Raw genomic sequence first — 19,814 nt, forward strand, 5'->3', positions numbered from 1 at the left:
GTTGAGTTCCATGCACCATGTGAGGCACCACTTATATATGTTGTCGGATCGAAGGGTCGCTATGTCAGAGGCATCATTAATTTTACCGTATACAAAGCAGTCATCCGCGAATAAACCAATTTTTGAGGAAATGTTATCGGGCATATCATTAATATATATTAAAGATGAAAGAGGACCTATAACAAGACCTTGAGGAACATTTGATTCAATAAGAGCCGAATCAGGAGCCGAATGAACCGGTTGACAAGATCATCATTTTGTGTGTGTGTGTGTGTGTGTGTGTGAACATATTCCAGTTAGCATCCAGTGAGCGTTCAGCGGCATTAGGGAGGAAACTATTGAGGAAAGTATAAAAGTTCGTGGTTGATAGCGGTCAAATTGTTTTTTTTTTTTTTTTGTAGTCTCGAATGGTGTTCAGACTGTTATGGGACGGGAAAATTGAAAGCCTAATGGTAAAATGTAATACGTCATGATCACTCGGGCCGGGCGAGTAACTTGTGATATGATATCTGATGATGTTAGAACGAGATTTAAAAGAGATGATGTGGTGTTCGTTTGCATGTAGGCGAAGTAACAACTTGAAGTAGGCTAAAGTCTTCGCATATGTCGATGAAACGTTTCGATTCTGTGGAAGTTTGATTTAATAAAGGACACGTGTCTGGCCACAAAATATTTCGAAAGTTAAAGTCTCCCATAAATAGAATATGCGCATTCGGGAAACGAGTACTTATTTGACTGAAACAATTGTACATGTTGTCACAAAAAGTCGCGACAGATGATGGTGTTCGATAACAACAATCAATCAGAACCTTTTCATAATTGACAGTCACACAGCACCATACGCATTCAATGTTGCTTGTTACAACTACAGGAAATCAGTCTAAGCATTCATTAACAACAATTATTACACCACCATGCCTCATCACTATCGGCATGGTAAACATTATATTATTTATTGCAGTGGAATAACTCAAAGCTTGAAACTTCGCTCGTCAACCAAGTCTCGGTTAGTGCAATTATATCTGCATCACAGTCATTGATTAGGCCGCATAGGAGATCCTTTTTAGGTAAGACACTACGAATGTTACTAAAAAAACTGGTAGGCTAGATGTGACCGAATCGGCGTCCCTGTCCGAATTCGCTTAATCCTATGCGGGTGCTGTTGAAATATTGCGCTGGGGCCTTAAGACTCGGACACCGCGGCATTATTAATGGTATTTGATGAATTCATTTCATATTCCTTTTGTTCATTAGCGTCGTATATAGTCATAACACTTTCTACCAATTAATAGCTCTTTATACCTTAACTTGTATGGCAGATTCTGACTTCTTCCATATTCAATTAGTGTTTTTCTGGCATGGTGTGTAGCCGCGCAGAAGTCTACACTAACACAGATATTACTTTCCTTTAGCCGTGAACGCTTGGATAACATTCATTTTTTTCTGTTTTTTAGGCAGTGAAATCGACAATTATTGCACATGATTTTCCTTCAGAAACCCGACCAGTGTACGGTGTGCCCGCGATATGTGATCATGTGCACTGGGAACGCTTATGGTTAGAGTGCTATTTAGGATGTTGACTATTTTCTGCCCTGATTGAACAGCACACTTGCTGGAAATATTCGTTACTCGATCCATAAAAAAAGTAGATTATTCCTACGAGAAGGATCTTTTGCATTATCAAATTCGAAGCGTAGGACTGCAGCGTTTTAGTGATGCCTCCAACGGCCTCGATGACTTCACCCAGTTCATTTCCGATGGAGGCGGAAATGTTGTAGACCCGTGTACTCAGATTTGGGTGCACGTTAAAGAACCCCAAGTAGTCAAAATTTCCGGAGCCCTCCACTACGGCGTCTCTCATAATCAAATGGTGGTTTTGGGACGTTAAACCCCACAAATCAATCAATCACAAATCAACTTCACCCAGTTCATGCTGCCATTTTTCAAGATTGCCCGTATGGGTTTCTACGTCGCCCCGCTGCGGTGGTCTAGTGGCTGAGGTACCCGGCTGCTGACCCGCAGGTTGCGGGATCGAATCCCGGCCGCGGCGGCTGCATTTCCGATGGAGGCGGAAATGCTGTAGGCCCGTGTGCTCAGATTTGGGTGCACGTTAAAGGAACCCCAGGTGGTCAAAATTTCCGGAGCCCTTCACTACGGCGTCTCTCACAATCATATGATGGTTTTGGGACGTTAAACCCCATGTATCAATCAATCAATGGGTTTCTACGTCCGCAAGTTTTACTTTGATTTTTGATATTGCACCCGCCACTGTTTCCTGGTGTGTTTTTAGCTCAGTAATAGTACCGAGCATTTTTTATTTACTTCCTTTCTTATAGTTCTTCGATTACAGTCGTGTAATATTATCAGAACTTCGGTTAACGTATGCGATGGTTGTGCTTTCCGGGGCTTTCAAATTGCTTTCAATATCGCCGCACAACTATAATAGCAAAGAACAAAAAGGAGCAAGCACTGCTCCTGGACATGGAAACACGATTATAAAGCGATCGTCGGATATTAGCCTTGTCATAGAAAAGCAACTGACCTGTGGAATTAAAAAAAAAAAAGATATGCGAGGCTGTGATTTCTGTCGTGCGTCCATGCCCTCCGAAGACTGCGTTCGAAGCGCCGACTTTAAATGGTTTAGCGATCAGCGCAGACGATGACTTTGTAGATGGTGGTGGTTGTGATCAGAAGAAGGAAAATACGCCTAATTTCTGCATGCGCAGTGGATATCCAGCGATCGGCGATCCGTGATGTGCCCTTTCCGCCAGAGAAGGGTGGCAGTACGAAAACAATGTAGCTGGGAAGCCATCCGCCATCATAACCCAGTAGCAAGGTTCATCCACGGCATCTCCGTCGACGAAGCAGTGGCTGACAAGACGTATCTCAGCCTGTGGCAAGCAGGAGTCATCAGGCCAAGACGCGAGGGGTGCAGTCATCAGCGCAAGTACAAAACTAATTAAGCAGAAAAGGCTGGTCTCTATTATAGAACCTGTGACCTTCTGTGAGCGACAAGGTGATTATGAGATGATAAACCCTATATACTTATGAGAGATGCTGTAGTGGGGCGCTTCGGAAATTTTACCACTTTGGGTCAAAGTGCACGGGCCTCGGCCATTTTCGCCTACATCGAAAATACGACAGGGACGCGATTCCGCTAAGTTCGCTGGTCAGTAATGAAGCACCATAATCACTGGATCATCGTGGCGGGTAGCAAAAAAGACGGTTTGGGTAAAATCACTGTGTGCTATTTTTCGTCCAGCTGTAAAGGTGCAAGTTCAACTGATTGGGATATATTGCTGAAAATCACTTTGACACCGTTGCCTAATTCTTACTTTTCGGGGACACCTGTCACTTCCAGACGTGCTTCGCGAGTACAAAATGTGTGAACGGCAATGAAACAACCCAACTTTGCTTGTAACAATTCTCGTAAATTTTGCGTAACATATGTGGCATATAATTGACATGTAATGCGCTGTATAATCTTTGTGTCAATTGAAAAAAAAATATAATAAACTGTATCCCATTGTGTCATGGGTCTGTTTGTTGCGTGAAACATTGCTTGCACAGAATTTATTTCATTTTTAATTGTGGTTACTATGTATATTCTCTTAATTTTACATAACATGTCCACGTCCACTCATGTTTCTCCATTCTGTGCATTTCTTGTTGTGCGCTACGTCGCTCGTTGCAGAGATCGCTCGGTGTGCCCATCCAGTAATGTCAATGTAAAGGGACGAAGACATGAAGCGGATCAATATATTTTTAATTCGTCGTATATTTTTCCAGCTTAATGTTCCCTATCCTTGCGCTGTTTGCCACGCTGCAGAACAATAAAACTTGTGCTCGCTGTAACTGCCCACACTACATTTATCATTACGCTGCTTTAGTTTTATGATTATTATCTTTTTATTTATAAGTTTAAGTTACATGACGAGTGTTTTAGTAGGCCTCTCAAAGGCTGTGATTGACCTGCACGTTTGCCTGTGTTGCACTTTCTCATTAGACAACACTTTGGAGTGACTTCGGCAGTTAGGGCATAGTAAAGATATGTATCGATATATTGTACACTCGCATACAAGCGAAGTTCCCTGAATGAGCCGAGTATTCCGTCGCGCGCACGCTTTTTGTGTGTGTGTGCGTGTGCACGCACACACACACACACACACACACACACACACACACACACACACACACACACACACACACACACACACACACACACACACACACACACACACACACACACACACACACACACACACACACACACACACACACACACACACACACACACACACACACACACACACACACACACACACACACACACACACACACACACACACACACACACACACACACACACACACACACACACACACACACACACACACACACACACACACACACACACACACACACACACACACACACACACACACACACACACACACACACACACACACACACACACACAGAGAGAGAGAGAGAGAGAGAGAGATTAGATGTTAGCGAAACATGCAAAGGTTCAATAGAAATGTTAGAGTCTGGGTTGAGTGTATCTTAGTACACGGTCGAAGAGTCACGATGTAATATGCTTGAACGTGGCCTATCAGACCTTGCAACTGTGCCTGGCTTTTACCTATAAAACGAACCTCTGCCAAATGAAAATTGTCGTATGATAGAATCCGGCGACATCTGTTCCGGCAGGTACAAGTATGACCACCGCTGCAGCATTATTTCCGTCGCTGAGCCAACTGAAAACGCTTGTGGCCAAGATTCCTGCCCAGATTCTCACAGAGTGTCAAAGGCTTGACAAACACTATGGCATTTTTTTCCGTATGCAGATATTATTCACTGTAAAAGCGCCTAGGAAGTAGTTGTGATAGCAGCACCACTTGGTGTGTACATCATGTCAGCGCGAAGCGACGAAAAAAAAAAGGGTAAGTGGCAGAAGTTTGAACTCCCTCCCGCCCCCTCCTTGGCAACGCCACTGCTGATCAAAATATGATGCTTCGGCTGGAGAGATACGGAATGGAAGTATTCATTAAACACGTCAGCCATGTCACTAGGTTCAGTTATATGTATACTGCCTTTTTATTTTGTCTATTTGTTTAGATTTCGAGCTGAGAGAGCGCCGGAACGTCTGAGGATTAGTTTTAAAACTTAGTTTAAAACTTAGCAAAGTAGTCTCAGAATATCTCTTGTTTGTTTTTTTTCGCGCAAGACAGCGCACATTGTAATTCTTCGCGAGGTTGACGTAGCGATTCATTATTGGCGAATTTTTTTTTCTTTGCTCGTGTAATCTTCTTCGTTTAATGTTCGCATTTGTTGTCTTTCACCAGTTTTTACAACCAGGGAAATTTGATTGAACTGTAAAGAACTCATATTTTGTTTACTTGTACTTTTAGCACTTACGTTGTGAATCGTGCGAAGAGCGGAAAGAAGTGTGTTTGACCTTCGCCACTTGCTCAGCTATATCACACGTTGAATCGCGCTGGGCTAGCGTTTACGTATGAAAACTGGAAAGATAAGAATTAGGTGGCGTGCAGAGAACGGAAGCCGCAGTAGGCCTCGCCGCAGATCAACCGTGCATTAGACGAAGAGGGCTGAATCGGAGCGTCACATTTATGTCTTGCGCGGCTCTGTGGTGTGTCAACCCAGGGATTTCCAGGTCTGCGAAGGTTTTCGTGGTTTCCCAGTGACAACGGGTGAGCACAAGTTCGTCATTTGAGCAGGTATTATTTCTGCATGAGTGCACGATTACGCCCAGTTGCCTGGAAGCCTTACTGGACAGGCATGAGTGCAGTGTCATTAGACCAGTTTGAGATGACGAGAGGATGCACACTTCTGCCTCATTTCATGAAAGGCTTAAATGCGTGTAAGCTCTTCTACAGAGTTTGTTCATCCTTTTGGCGTGTATTTCGAACAGTGTGAAGATTCTAGGTTCTTTCATTTTCATGGAAATGGATGTAGCCGGTTGGAAAATTTGTGGCACTTTCCTTTTAATACTGTCTCTACACGTAGTGGACTCACTGATGCTTTGAGAAATCGCTGAACAGGGAATGTTGCTGGAGACAACGTTTTAAAAGAGGACATTGCATCCTCCAGGCGAAAGCAAGTGAACTAGATTACCTAGTGGCATTCGCTGTTTTCAAGGGGACGCGGCGCGGCGTCTGTGTTGTTCATACGACCTTCGAGTGGCTCCTGCTTCCTACAATGATATTCAAGTGAATTTTTCGAGTGCGCGTTCAGCTTTGTTTGTGTCGCATCAGTGAAAGTGCCAGGACTATTTTGATGCCAAAACCTACTGCGTGAGTGGACTATTTTCACGTTTTGGAACGTTTTTTCTCCGGAGCCGGCCACCGCCTGGGCTAAGCCTAACGAGGTAAGCCCACGCCGGCGCGACGCCAGCCGCGTCGCCGTTCCCGGGTGCCCTTTTCGCTCTTCTCAGGGCTTATTTCCAGAAAAAATGGAATATCAGGTGGTGGGGGAGGACATAACCCCCGAAGAGGTGACAGAAGACCGAGGTTGGCAGTCTGCAGGCGCCAGAAGAGCTGGCGCGCGCTCGGCAGGCGCTAATCCTAATGGTGCTACTCTCAACGAGACGAAGTCGACAACGGCCGAGGCCCCGCGAGGCCGCAACAGTGGCAATAACATCAAGGCTAGAATCATCCGCGCTGGCCGGATGCCCCAGCTCCCCAGGGAGGATACGAAGATCGTGATTCGGCCCCGCGGAGGCCTCAATATTGTCAAGACCGGCTGCACCGTGGTGGCTGATGCAATCCTGGCAGCCACAAGCATCTGCGCCGAAGATTTGCGGGGCGACACGCTATGCCCCAACGTGCAGCAGAATATTATGGTTGTCAGCACACCTAGAAGAGAAAATGCCAACCACTACGTCAAAGTTCGGCAGATCGTCGTCATGGGCCGAACATACGAGGTCAGTGCCTACGAGGCCGCCCCTCATTCCACGTGCAAGGGCGTGATCCGAGGTATTCCACTCGTAGATGGCCCGAATGATATTGACAACAAGATCGTAAATGAAAGAAATCCGCTCGCCCTGGCAGCCAAGCGCATAGGCAGCACCGGTACGGTAATCGTCGCCTTCGACGGTCATAGAGTCCCAAACTTTGTACGCTACGGCCCCACCCTTGTGCAATGTTCGCTTTATCGCAAGAAAATAGACATTTGCTACGCTTGTGGTCGGCTCGGTCACCGTGCTGATGAGTGTCCCAGCCCAGGCGACGTGGTATGTCGGGGCTGTGGGGCTTCAAATCCTGACGCACAACACAAGTGTACCCCCAAGTGCAGGCTGTGTGGTGGGCAACACCTCACGGCTGACAAGGACTGTAGGCAAAGATTCCAGATCCCGTATGTCGTGCGACGAAGGCGCTGGGAAAAGTCTCGCGCAACCGATCAAGACCAAGCCACGGCACCACCATCACCCCCCACGGATGGGCAGGACTTCCAGCAGTCACGTGGTTCCGGGGGCCGTTCCAGGCGACGTTCTCGGTCCCATTCCAGGGGCCGTTCTCGGTCCAGGAGCCGGTCCCGAGGAGGAGCCCGGCGCTACAAGTCTGGGAGCCGCTCCAGGTCTCGATCCAGGTCTACCGGGCGTCAACAGCAGCCTAGCGGGGTGTCAGCGAGAAGCAAGAAGTCGGGCTCTGTAACCTGGGCCGACACGGTCCGAGGAGGGCCAGCTGAGGTACTGTCGGGGTCACTCCCAGAGCATGCGGAGAGCGCGCGCGAGATTTCCCAGCTGAAACGCGAGAACGCAGAGATGAAGGAAACCATAAACAGGCTTTTGTCCGAAATTGCTGAGATTAAGAACGCGAGAAACCCACCACCGCAACCCACCGTCGCATGCGTCGCCGATACAATGCCCTTACCCATGGAGGTGCACAGCACTAAAGCCGGCGACAGCAGCAGTGAGGGTCAAAGTGCTCCCAAGAAGAGGGCCGTCGCCTACGAACAGGAAGGTGTAGCGATTCGAGTCAGGTCTGAGCTTCGAGACACGCTATCCGCGCTCAGTGAAAGCATCAATAAGCTCGGGGAGAATTTCGCCCAACTGCAGATCACCCTGGCCGGGCAGAACGACCGAGTATCTAAAGTAGAGTCGTTTCTCGAAACCGTAGTGAAACCAGCTCTGACCTCAACCGCCGTCGTACAACCCCAGCCCGGCGCTACGGGCCCCATCGTCCACGCTATTCTTAGCCAATCTGAGGGCAGCACCAGCCCACAAAAGCACCAAGATGGCCAAGCCAAGTGAGACGTTTCTTATTTGGCAATGGAACTGCAGGGGCTTCCCTAGTAAAAAGGCGTCCTTGCAGCAGTACATTCGATGCTCTAGCGAAAAACCCCTCGTCATTCTGCTTCAGGAAACCCTAACTCCAAACGTCACACTGACTGGTTACAAGCCCGTCTCGCGTTATTCCGATGGCCGGGGCGTTTGCACCTTGGTCAGTAACAAGCTCACACACATCTCTCACGACCTCAAAATGGCCACCAGCAGCGCCGAATATGTCATGACCGAGATTCTGCCTCGCAGCTCGGACCGAAGCAGCATCTTTTTTCTCAACGTGTACAGTAGCCCTAAGGACCGACGGCAGCGCTTCAGGGCCCTCATAAAGAAGGCCGTCAATTTGGCAGGTCCCAACCCCCTGGTTGTGGCGGGCGATTTTAATGCTCCGCACCACACTTGGGGCTACCCGTACAATACCAGCAAGGGCGCGGAACAGTGGCAGAACGCGACGGACATGGACCTGACTCTAATCACCGACAAGGCCTTTCCAACTCGGTTGGGCACCTAATCCTGCAGAGACTCCACTCCCGACCTGACCTTCGTCAAGAATCTCCCCGATGTACAGTGGGCCAACTCAAACATTGACTTAGGTAGCGACCATTACGTCCTGGTGACGCAGTTCTTAATGGTCCGAAAGAGGGCACGTGAGTTTTCTTGGACAAACTGGGACCAGTTTCGCAAAGTCCGCAACGACCGACCCCTACCTGCAACCAGGCCAAGCCTACAGGAGTGGATTAGCCAGCTCAGAGAGGACGTCATAAGTACCACCAAGAATATTAGTACTGACCTTCCGGTTGAAAAAATGGATAGCCGCCTTGCCCACCTGCTCGAGGCCAAGCAGTCACTTCTCGCCCGCTGGAAAGGCCAGCGCCTCAATCGCAGGTTGCGCAAGAAAATCTCCGACCTAAACAAGACCATCGAGGAGCACTGTCGCGTGCTCTCCAAGCAGCAGTGGGACGAGGTGTGCAACTCGGTAGATGGCCAGATGCGTAATGGCAAGACATGGAACCTGCTCAAGCACCTGCTCAGCGAGACTAACACCAAAACTAACCAGCGGAACGTACTAGCGCGAGCCATGCACGAAGCCAAGCAGTCCTCTTCAGAAGAGGAGGTTTTGAAGCAGCTGGTGCAAAAGTACCTCCCTGTCGACTCGAACCCCGCAACAACGTACCCCGAGTACTCAGGACCGGCCAACACTGAACTGGACGCCGAGATATGCCACGAAGAGGTTAGGCAGGCGCTTTACGGGCTCAATGGGAGGTCTGCCGCGGGCCCCGACGGCATAATAAGACCCTGCGCAACCTGGACGACCGATCAATCGACTACCTCACCGAGATCATCAACGAGGCATGGAAGAGCGGCGAGGTCCCCGACCCGTGGAAGGTCGCGCGCACCGTGCTCATTCCTAAGCCGGGGAGGTCACCCAACTTGGACAACATGCGCCCCATTTCGCTCACATCCTGCGTGGGAAAGGTGGCCGAGCATGTGGTCCTCAATAGGTTGACTCGGTACATGGAAGACAATGGGCTCTACCCGTACACCATGATTGGTTTTCGGGCCAAGCTTTTGACGCAAGACGCTATGAAGCTGCTCAAGCACCAAGTCATCGACTGCAACACTCGAGACATGCGGGCCATTCTCGGCCTCGACTTAGAGAAAGCCTTCGACAATGTTGCTCACTCTTTCGTGTTGCGGTCGATTGCTGAGCTCGGCCTTGGAGTCAGATTCTACAAATATGTCAAATCGTTCTTGACCCGTAGGAGAGCCACCCTCAGTGTGGGAGACCTTGTCTCCGAGGAGATCGAGCTGGGATCGCGCGGCACGCCACAAGGGTCAGTGATATCGCCCACCCTGTTCAATCTTGTCATGGTCGGGTTGTCCAAGAGGCTCTCATGTATCGAAGGCATTAACCACACAATTTACGCGGACGATATTACCATTTGGTGCACAGGTGGCAGCGACGGGCAAGTCGAGCGCTCCCTGCAGGAGGCCATAGACACCACGGAAGATTACCTCCGTCCCACAGGCCTGAGGTGTTCCCCAAGCAAGTCCGAGCTTCTCCTTTACCAACCCACTAGGCGAGGGCCCAAGCCCAAAAACTGGCAGCCGATCTCGAAGAGTGATATCAAGCTCTACACCGGAGATGGCAGTGCAATACCCAGAGTTGACTCCATTCGGGTCCTCGGCATGACCATCGAGTCCAATGGTTCCAACGGCAAGACTATACTCAAGCTCGCCGCAAAGACGGATAACGCGGTTCGGCTGGTTCGGCGGGTGGCCAACCGCTACCAAGGCCTCAAGGAAGATAACCTAATCCGCCTGGTCAATGCCTTTGTGCTCTGCCACTTTTCATATGTCGCGGCCATGCACAATTGGCAGCGTGCCGAGCGTGACAAGATCAACGTCTTGCTCAGAAAGATTACCAAGCGGGCCCTCGGTATCCCGATCAGGACGCGCACCGAGCGCCTGCTCCAGCTCGGAGTACACAATACGTTGGAGGAGATAGCCGAAGCGCAGGAGCGGGCCCAGCTCGCGCGCCTTTCGAGCTCCCAGACCGGCAGACATATACTCCGAGAGCTCGGTCACTCTCCGGTTGAAGTGGACGAGAAGATGAGACAGGTGCCCCGTGAGATTCGTGACCTCATCACCGTGGCACCGATACCGAGGAATGTCCATCCCGAGCACAATCGTGGTAGGAGACGGGCTAGAGCTGCCACTCTTCTCAAGCAGATTCACAGTGAGGAGCACGGCGTCAGCTTTGTCGACGCGGCCGCGTACCGTGGAAGCCGCGCCTTCTCCGCAGTCGTCGTCGACTCCAAACAACAAATCACCAACTGCGCATCGGTTCACACTGACGATCCGACGGTTGCCGAGCAAGTGGCCATCGCCCTGGCCATCCTGGAAGGTGAGAGGGAGGTCATCTATAGTGACTCTAGGTCAGCTATTCGCGCTTTCGAGCGCGGTGTAATCTCCAAGAAAGCCCTGCGCGTGCTCCAAAGTGGTGGCCGCGACGGCATCAAGCACCACGTAGTGATTTGGTTTCCTGCACATGTTGGACAGGTCCAAGGCGCTCCCCCCAACCTCAACGAGTCTGCCCACGAGGCCGCGCGCGCACTTACCGACCGCGCGGGTTCCGGGCAACGATTCGGGGCCAACGGGGTGGCGGAAAACAGGGACGCGCCTGCCACGTACAACGAAATAACAAAATATTTTTACCTCGCGCGGAGACTATATCCACTCCCTCATCCAAATCTTAATAGGCCACAGGCCCTTACGCTCAGACTACTGCCGACCGACACGTACCCTAACCTGAGATCCCTTCACGCTATTTATCCTGACGTGTTCCCCAATGACGCTTGCCCCGAATGTGGGGATGTATCCACGCTGGCGCACATGCTCTGGGAGTGCAAGGCAATGTACACTAACCCCAACACTACATCGGTCAGGTGGAAGGCAGCCCTTCGCAGCTCCCTCCTGGCCGACCAACTTTGGGCCGTCCAGCAGGCCCGCGGAGCGGCCGATAGGCTTGGCCTAACGGTCCCGACGTGGGAGTCGCCCGCTGCGCGCTGACGCGCGCCTTGTAGGACCTCAATAAAGTTTCGCAACCAACCAACCAACCAATTCGCTGTTTTCAAGGCCCCGCCGTGGTGGCTAAGGTACTCGGCTGCTGACCCGCAGGTAGCGGGATCGAATCCCAGCTGCGGCGGCTGCATTTTTGATGGAGGCGAAAATTCTGAAGGCTTGTGTGCTCAGATTTGGTTGTATGTTAAAGAAACCCAGCTAGGTGGTCGGAATTTCCAGAGCCCTCCACTACGGCGTTTCACATAATCATATGGTGGTTTTGGGACGTTAAACCCAACACATCAATCAATTATCGCTGTTTTCAACTGTTTCTCATCGCTTCATGCCTCAATTTTTTCCGGAAGTTCGGTTTGGTACTTATTATTCTTGTTTGGTACTTAATATCGGAATTAAAATACGTACGTTCGCTGTCATCCATGCGGGGCCTGCTTGTGATTGTTAATAATTATCGTATGGATTCGAATATTCTTGGATCATTGGTTGCTCATTAGTTCAGTTGGTAAGTATAGAGCTGCTTTTGCAGATTGGACCGTTCTGGATTCTATTGTTTTCCCCTGCAAGGGATCTCGGGAAGACGAGGACTTGAAAAACACTAGTGCCGAAACGCTTGACGCATGCTTCCATAAACATGGCAGCGTCACACTACCTTGAATCTGTATATAATGTAAATATACGATTTTATTAACCGCACCAGCTCCTCTCCTCGACATCTCCCCGAGACTTTGACTGGCTCCGGTCTTACAGCCAGACCCCCGACTACATCAGCCCCCGATTCTATCGAGGTGGTGCCCCTTCCGAAAAACATTTCTGCCTGCGCTCCCGCCGTCCATGACTCCTGCTCACAGGGCTCCTTGCTTATAGATTACATCTGTAGATTAATGGACCCATAGGCACTGTTACTTCTTGTCAATGTTGTTTAGATCTACAGCTGAAAAAATCGGTCAGCTTGACCACCTGGGGTTCTTTAACGTGCACCAAAATCTGAGCTCACGGGCCTACAACATTTCCGCCTCCATCGGAAATGCAGCCGCCGCAGAAGGGAATCGATCCAGCGACCTGCGGGTCAGCAGCCGAGTACCTTAGCCTCTAGAACTCCGCGGTGGGGCCAATTCGGCATATGTGGAGCTAGCAAAACGGCAGCGAGCGCATCATGAAGGGCACAATACACTCTAATGTAGCGTTGACGCGCTTGCTGGCCACAGCGACGCTACGTTAGCAAAACGCGAACACTCTATAATCTGACGCCAGGCGCGACCGGCGCGGCTCGCGTCCGTCGGCGTGGCCCGACGGCAACCGGCGCGAAATGCGACATGCTGCATTTCGTGCCGATGCATTACCCAGACAACACTGCGTCTTATCGTGATGGAGGGACGCCGGACGCGCTGAAACGCGCATGGCGCGGCAACGCCGGCGGGACGCAACGAAATGAACGCCGCGAGCACGCGCACCGCTTCACGTCGAAACGCATTGGCGCCTTCACTATGGCATGGAGTCATGTTCTCACATGTCACGCATCTCATGATTATCATGTTTGCACCAGTCACATACCGTCGTCATTCATTGGCGTCGCGTAATACCAAATTTGGCACATGTGAAGCTACCGAAACGTCCGCGAGCGCATCATAAGTGTGGCATGTAGTCATGTTGTTACATGACACGCATGTCGTGACTATAATGTTTGGATGTGTCATTTACTTATGTCGTACGTTCGCGTCGCGTAGTACCGAGTTTGGTACATGCGAAGCTAGCGAAATGGCTGCGAGCGTATCATGAGCGTAGCATGTAGTCATGTTGTTACATGACACGCATCTCATGGTTGTAATGTTTGCACAAGTATCATACCTTAGTCATCCATTCACGTCCCGTAATACCAAATTTGATATATGTGACGCTAGCGAAACGGCCGCTAGCGCTTCATGAGCGTGCATGTAGTCATCTTGTTACATGACACGCATGTCATGATTTTTAAGTTAGGGTCTGTCGCTTATGTTCGCCATGCAATCGTGTCATACCATACCAGTTTTGCAACATGGCATGTGAACGAAACCGCCGCAAGAGCTGCATGACCATGAAATGTGAATCATGACAATCATGACATACATGTCATGAATTTCATGTTACGACTAGTCAAATACGTTCTTAATGCAGTCGTGTTACGCCATACCAAGTTTAGTATCGATACTGTAATCGAAACGGCCAGGAGACTTAAAAGCCGTAGGCGGATAGATAGATAGATAGATAGATAGATAGATAGATAGATAGATAGATAGATAGATAGATAGATAGATAGGCCAGCCTACCTCTATGCTATGCAGCCAGCGCTGTGGTGGGACATACTTATATTCTCCGTACACAGGCCACAGCGGACGGTGTCCTTCGCTGCGGAGAAGAGTGAGAGCGAAAAAAAAAACGTTATCAATATAAGCTGCACTGTTCTGTTTTACCTTTTGGTATAGCATAACTCATGCAAAGAGATGCACGCTTAACTGGGTTGGTATAGCATCACTGTATATTATCCTCTTGTTCATACAGTAATGGTGAGGCTGTAGAAACAAAAGAAAAAAATTACTCACGATTATCACGCTCATGCAGATGATATGATGGCATCAATAGATTGTCCAAAATTTTGCTGGCCATACATAATTTAGTTATTTCTCATATAAAAAACCAGTATATATATATATATATATATATATATATATATATATATATATATATATATATATATATATATATATATATATATATATATATATATATATATATATATATATATATATATATATATATATAAGCGACCCCAAACCATCCACCACCGTCGGCGGCGTCCGCAGTCTTCTCTCTCTCTCTCTCTCTCTCTCTCTCTATATATATATATATATATATATATATATATATATATATATATATATATATATATATATATATATATATATATCGGTGTCAGTAACGCGCCTTATATCCAGATAATAGCGTTGCTTCCGGGATATCCATCGCACGACCCGCTCTCGACGGGAGACTGAGAGAGAAGGCGGGCGCGCGAGAGAGAGGGGTGCGCGCGCAGCTGCAGCGAGCGAGGAGAGAGGAGGAGCGACACCGATATCAGCGTCGCGTCCGTGGCTTATTCGGTAGATCGTCGCGCTGCGGCCCGCCAAGTCCTCTTTCTTTTAAAGATAGAGAGAACACTGCGGACGCCGCCGATGGTGGTGGATGGTTTGGGGTCGCTTATAAAGTGTATTCACACTTAAAATTAATTGTTAATCGGGATCGGCCCTTTTTTTCGTACGTGATCGCCATCGAAAAACAGCTACCTGTTTCGGCTGCTTGAAAACCTTGGTCGGTTCGTTCTCAGCTGGTTCGCCTACTAAGTAATCTTTCTTTTTTTCTTCTTACTACATTTTTTTCATGTTGAATTCTCGTCATACAGCCTCGCGAAACAAAAATATGTGATCTCATCTGATGAATGCATAATCTTGGTTTGAAAAGTTTCGCCGACATTATTTCGCCATCATCTCATTACTACTGGTTCATGCATCACTCCTCACAGATCAGGTTCGAGGTTTCGTTCGCGTTCAGTTCTTCGCTGTCAGTTTTGTATCTTTTTTGCGACGTAACCTTTCAAACATTCCAGGTTGTCACTAACAATCCACACCTCGCATCGTCACTAAAGACGCAAGAGCTGCATCTGATATATAGTCGTCATATTCCCATGTTATTTTTTGCATGCATATTGTTCACTAATACAACGAGCTCGATCCTTCGCGGCCTGCATTACTCTGCCATTACAGGTGACAATGGCTTTGGCAGACTGTCATTTTTTATTATTATTATTATTATTATTATTATTAATAATATTATTATTATTATTATTATTATTATTATTATTATTATTATTATTATTATTATTATTATTATTATTATTATTATTATTATTATTATTAAGACAATATGTGAGGCATGAACTTTGCAACAAAAATCAGGCGTATTCACAATCGCCCAAAGTGAGTGCGGAAAAACGCAGTATACTTACACGATATCCTTTTTTCACCCGGTGGCACTTGTATAGAGAGCGGTACCAACCCTTTCAAAAAAGGGTCTCATTGTAAGTACTGCAATTTCGAAACGGTAATTCAAACACAACTCGTAATTATAGTGACGAGAGGAGGGAAAGACGCTACATCTGCTTCCTGAAACTACAGCGGAACGCTGATTACACGACTTTCAGGGGACTACGCAAAAGCGTCATATAATCTGGGCGTCGTTTAATTTAAACAAACTAAAATTGTAGGCAGTAACACTCTGCCTTGCCCGAAAAATCACAGTATATCTACGTAGTGAAGGATGATAAGAGGGGCGAAAATTCGCGGGCTCTTATCTCGGTCGTCTGCCTGTCCATCCGTCCGTCCGTCTGTGAGCATGCCATCTATTGAGAAAGCCGAGTACTAGCGGTGCGAGGGGCGACTGCAACTACTACGACGCCGGACAAGCCTACGCCCTTAAGAGCTTCGCCCCTAAAAACGGGTGCAGAACGCCTGAATAAGCCCATCTCTGCAAGGAAGGTAGTAGTAATTATTCTTGCCAGTGGCAGCTAATGGCCGCATTACTAAGTTGGAGGAAGTGCCAGCGAATTCTTATTCTCAACTTAAAAAAAAAAAACGTGGCTGATCTGCCGATATAAAAATCCCTATAACACGAAAGTGAAACGTTTCTTCACAGAGGTAATTGACCGTTTATTGTGCATTGTTTCAGAAATAGCATCGCACATATCAAGCAGCGCACATATCAAGCAGAAAGCGCGCACGAAATGAGCATACACAGGACGAGCGCGTATCAACAACGGTCACAGCGCGACACTTAAAGCGCTCCGTTCAAACAGAAAGAAAGACGCACGAAACGAGCGCACATGTCTACACAGGACAAGCACGAACTGTCACTATTCTTGCTGCGTCGTATGTCAGCAGCGCGCTCCTTTGGTAAACGCGGCCGCGCAGCATGTGAAGTGATCTTCGTCCTCTCCCAAATTACGAGTCTGATAAGAGCGTGCGCACGAGATACCACGCCCCGTGGAGGAGACGACCTTTAGAGCGCGGCCAACGCGAGCCGTTAGCGCCATCTCGCCACTGATAACAAAAACGCGCTAAAAATTTGAAGATCTGAGGACTGCCACACGGTGCATATAAATGGCTTGCCGTTAGCACTCCAGACAACGTACGCTATGCGGCGTAGTGGTTAGTGCCGCGCGCTGAGAATCGGCAGGTTGCTAGTTAGATTCGACGTGACAAGTGCTTGCATTCCGACTCTTCCTTTGCGATCTCCTATTATATATTTCAACGTCATTGCCGGGACGGAACTGCTCCCGTCAGAGGAGTCAGACACAGTGTCATCGCCATCACAAAATGGTGACAGACCACGACTTTGTGTACAATTAGATTGATTGATTGATTGATTGATTGATTTGTGGGGTTTAACGTCCCAAAACCACCATATGATTATGAGAGACGCCGTAGTGGAGGGCTCCGGAAATTTCGACCACCTGGGGTTCTTTAACGTGCACCCAAATCTGAGCACACGGGCCTACAACATTTCCGCCTCCATCGGAAATGCAGCCGCCGCAGCCGGGATTCGAACCCGCGACCTGCGGGTCAGCAGCCGAGTACCTTAGCCACTAGACCACCGCGGCGGGGTTGTGTAGAATTAGAGTTTTTGAATAAAATGCCTTTGTGCATGACTGAGTTGTGCGCGTTGTAACTTGACTTGTGAAGTGCAACTAGCAAAGTCCCGCTGTTAATCGTGAACGTTGACGTCATGCGAAGGTAATTTTGCACAATGAAAACAGCTGCGTCGCGCCCTTATGAGTGTACAAGCCTTTAACTGCGACGATGGCAATAGATCAGCTGTATGTCGACCAGGAAACGTTTCCACGGTCCGAAAACACGAAAATATCAGCTTTTCGGCCGGCTGAAGCTACTTGTGGATATGTTGACTGAATAACGACCGCGAACACGCACGCACAACGTTCAGGAGAATAAATTTTCCTTCCAAGAAGACGTCATGACTCTTCTAATCGTCAACCTCGGGGACCGCAAGTTCATATATATTGCACTCGGGAATATTTGGGCGGCGTTCGATTCGAGCAAAGGTGTTTTTTTTTCTTTCAGAAGGAATCTGAAAGCCGTCGTAAGATGCGGGGTCGGCGTAAGACTGCGTTGTATAACCAAGATTTTCAATACATTGCTTCTATGGAGTTGTTACCGGGACCAAGCCGAGTCGTCGTAAAATGCGGGTCATCGCAAAACCAAGGAACGTATAATCGAAATTGCTTCGATTATATGACCCCCGGTTTCGCGATGACTCGATGTTTACGATGGATTGGTTTGGTACCGGTAAAATCCCTATGGAGATAATGTATTAAAAACATATATTACGCAGTTTTATGCCGACCCCGCATCTTACGACGACTTGCCGATTTCATCCGAAATAAAAAAAATGAACTTCTACTTACATCAAACACTGACATAATGCTTACGAGGGCAAAATATGAACTTGGGTTCCCTTACGTTGAAGGTTAGCAAAGTAGAGATTGAGACAGGATGTCTTCTTGGAATGGACAATTTCTTCTCTGGCGTTCTGCACTTGTGCATATCCTAGATCGCGTGCCTACGCAGGGTCGTTACCTAGAGAAGCCTCGTCCAGAGCAGCTTCAGCTGGCTGAAAAGCTTATTTCTGAAATCCTGATAATTTCTTGTTCTTGGTCTGTGGAAACGTTTTCTGGTCGACGTACAGCTGATTTCCTGTCATGATTTGTGGCACTCGCAGTCACAACGAGCGCGAGCACGCAAAAGGACGCATTTTCACCGTGGAAAATAACTTCGTCAACGTTCATTATAACAGCGGGACATCACTAGTAGCATTTCACAATGCAACAAGCTACAATGCGCACAGCTCAGTATCATACGTACTTCGCAGGTTCATACGTAGGTCGCAGGTTCGGTTCCTGCTCTCGGCAAGTTATCTTTTCACCCACTTTTCTTTCTTTGAATTTACATTACAATTGGGTCTAATACCTTCCCCTACACTTTCCTTGGCATTATTGTCTGTTATATATCTATAATATTGTGTCAAACACGAAAAAAGAAGTCCTTAAATAAACATTTCTGTCCCTATAATATATATATATATATATATATATATATATATATATATATATATATATATATATAGGGACAGAAGTGTATATTTAAGGATATACCATGTAATATGTTTCACTTTCTCCCTTTTCCTTGGTCGCGTCCTCTGGCGGCGCGTCTTATTGTCTTATTTACCCCTAGTTACCGGCGGCTCTCCTTCGGTCCTCCCTTCCCCATCTTCTTCAACTCTGTCGCTTGCTTCGTTGGCCCGTTTGTTTCGTTTTTATTTTTTCTTTTCTTTCTTTTCACTTTGGGGGCCTCCAAACTGTGAGGGTGGCCCTCTGCTACGGGAACTTGTATCGTTTCGGCTAGATCCTCTGAAGAAGGCTGCTCCACCAGCCGAAACTGTTAGGACTATAAAAATAAATTATTGTTTTGTTTCCTCTACTGAACTATTCTCAAATGAAGTGTATATATATATATATATATATATATATATATATATATATATATATATATATATATATATATATATATATATATATATATATATATATATATATAATATATGACACGGCCTTCGTTTCTCTGACGAAGGCCGTGCCACGGCCGAAGCATAAGTCGATAAGAAAATTGCTTGCTTTCTCGTACGCCTTCTTTTCTTATAGAAGGTGTATGTGGTGTCACAGTTATTATCACGCAGCGTGATTTTAAAATAGAGGAACGGTATTGCGCTATAATGTCCTTGTGCATATTGTTCCCAACATACCGTAGTAGCAGCTACTATTTTTTGGTAA

The 19,814-nt window shown here is 47.7% G+C and overlaps 2 protein-coding genes across 5 annotated transcripts in view; one reads left to right on the forward strand and one right to left on the reverse strand.

The window, feature by feature from the left end:
- Window positions 1-3,148, forward strand: part of LOC119183645 (LIM domain kinase 1) — a 95,534-nt gene extending 92,386 nt beyond the window's left edge. The window contains exon 11 of the mRNA XM_075888790.1: window positions 2,727-3,148. Coding sequence (XP_075744905.1) covers window positions 2,727-2,963 — 237 coding nt within the window. The 3' untranslated portion in view covers window positions 2,964-3,148. The remainder of the gene's footprint in view (window positions 1-2,726) is intronic.
- The window catches only part of LOC119183629 (uncharacterized), a 118,509-nt gene that overhangs the window by 66,850 nt on the left and 31,845 nt on the right, over window positions 1-19,814 (reverse strand). For 3 of the 4 annotated variants that reach the window (XM_075888798.1, XM_075888797.1, XM_037433753.2), the window contains exons 5-7: window positions 15,921-15,971; window positions 14,378-14,433; window positions 14,191-14,269 (exon numbers count right to left, since the gene is read on the reverse strand). In XM_075888798.1, coding sequence (XP_075744913.1) covers window positions 14,191-14,269; window positions 14,378-14,433; window positions 15,921-15,971 — 186 coding nt within the window. The remainder of the gene's footprint in view (window positions 1-14,190; window positions 14,270-14,377; window positions 14,434-15,920; window positions 15,972-19,814) is intronic. The other variant, XM_075888796.1, reaches the window with a different exon arrangement.

Source organism: Rhipicephalus microplus, chromosome 3, assembly GCF_043290135.1.
Source record: "Rhipicephalus microplus isolate Deutch F79 chromosome 3, USDA_Rmic, whole genome shotgun sequence".
In the NCBI taxonomy this organism is placed as follows: Eukaryota; Metazoa; Arthropoda; class Arachnida; order Ixodida; family Ixodidae; genus Rhipicephalus; species Rhipicephalus microplus.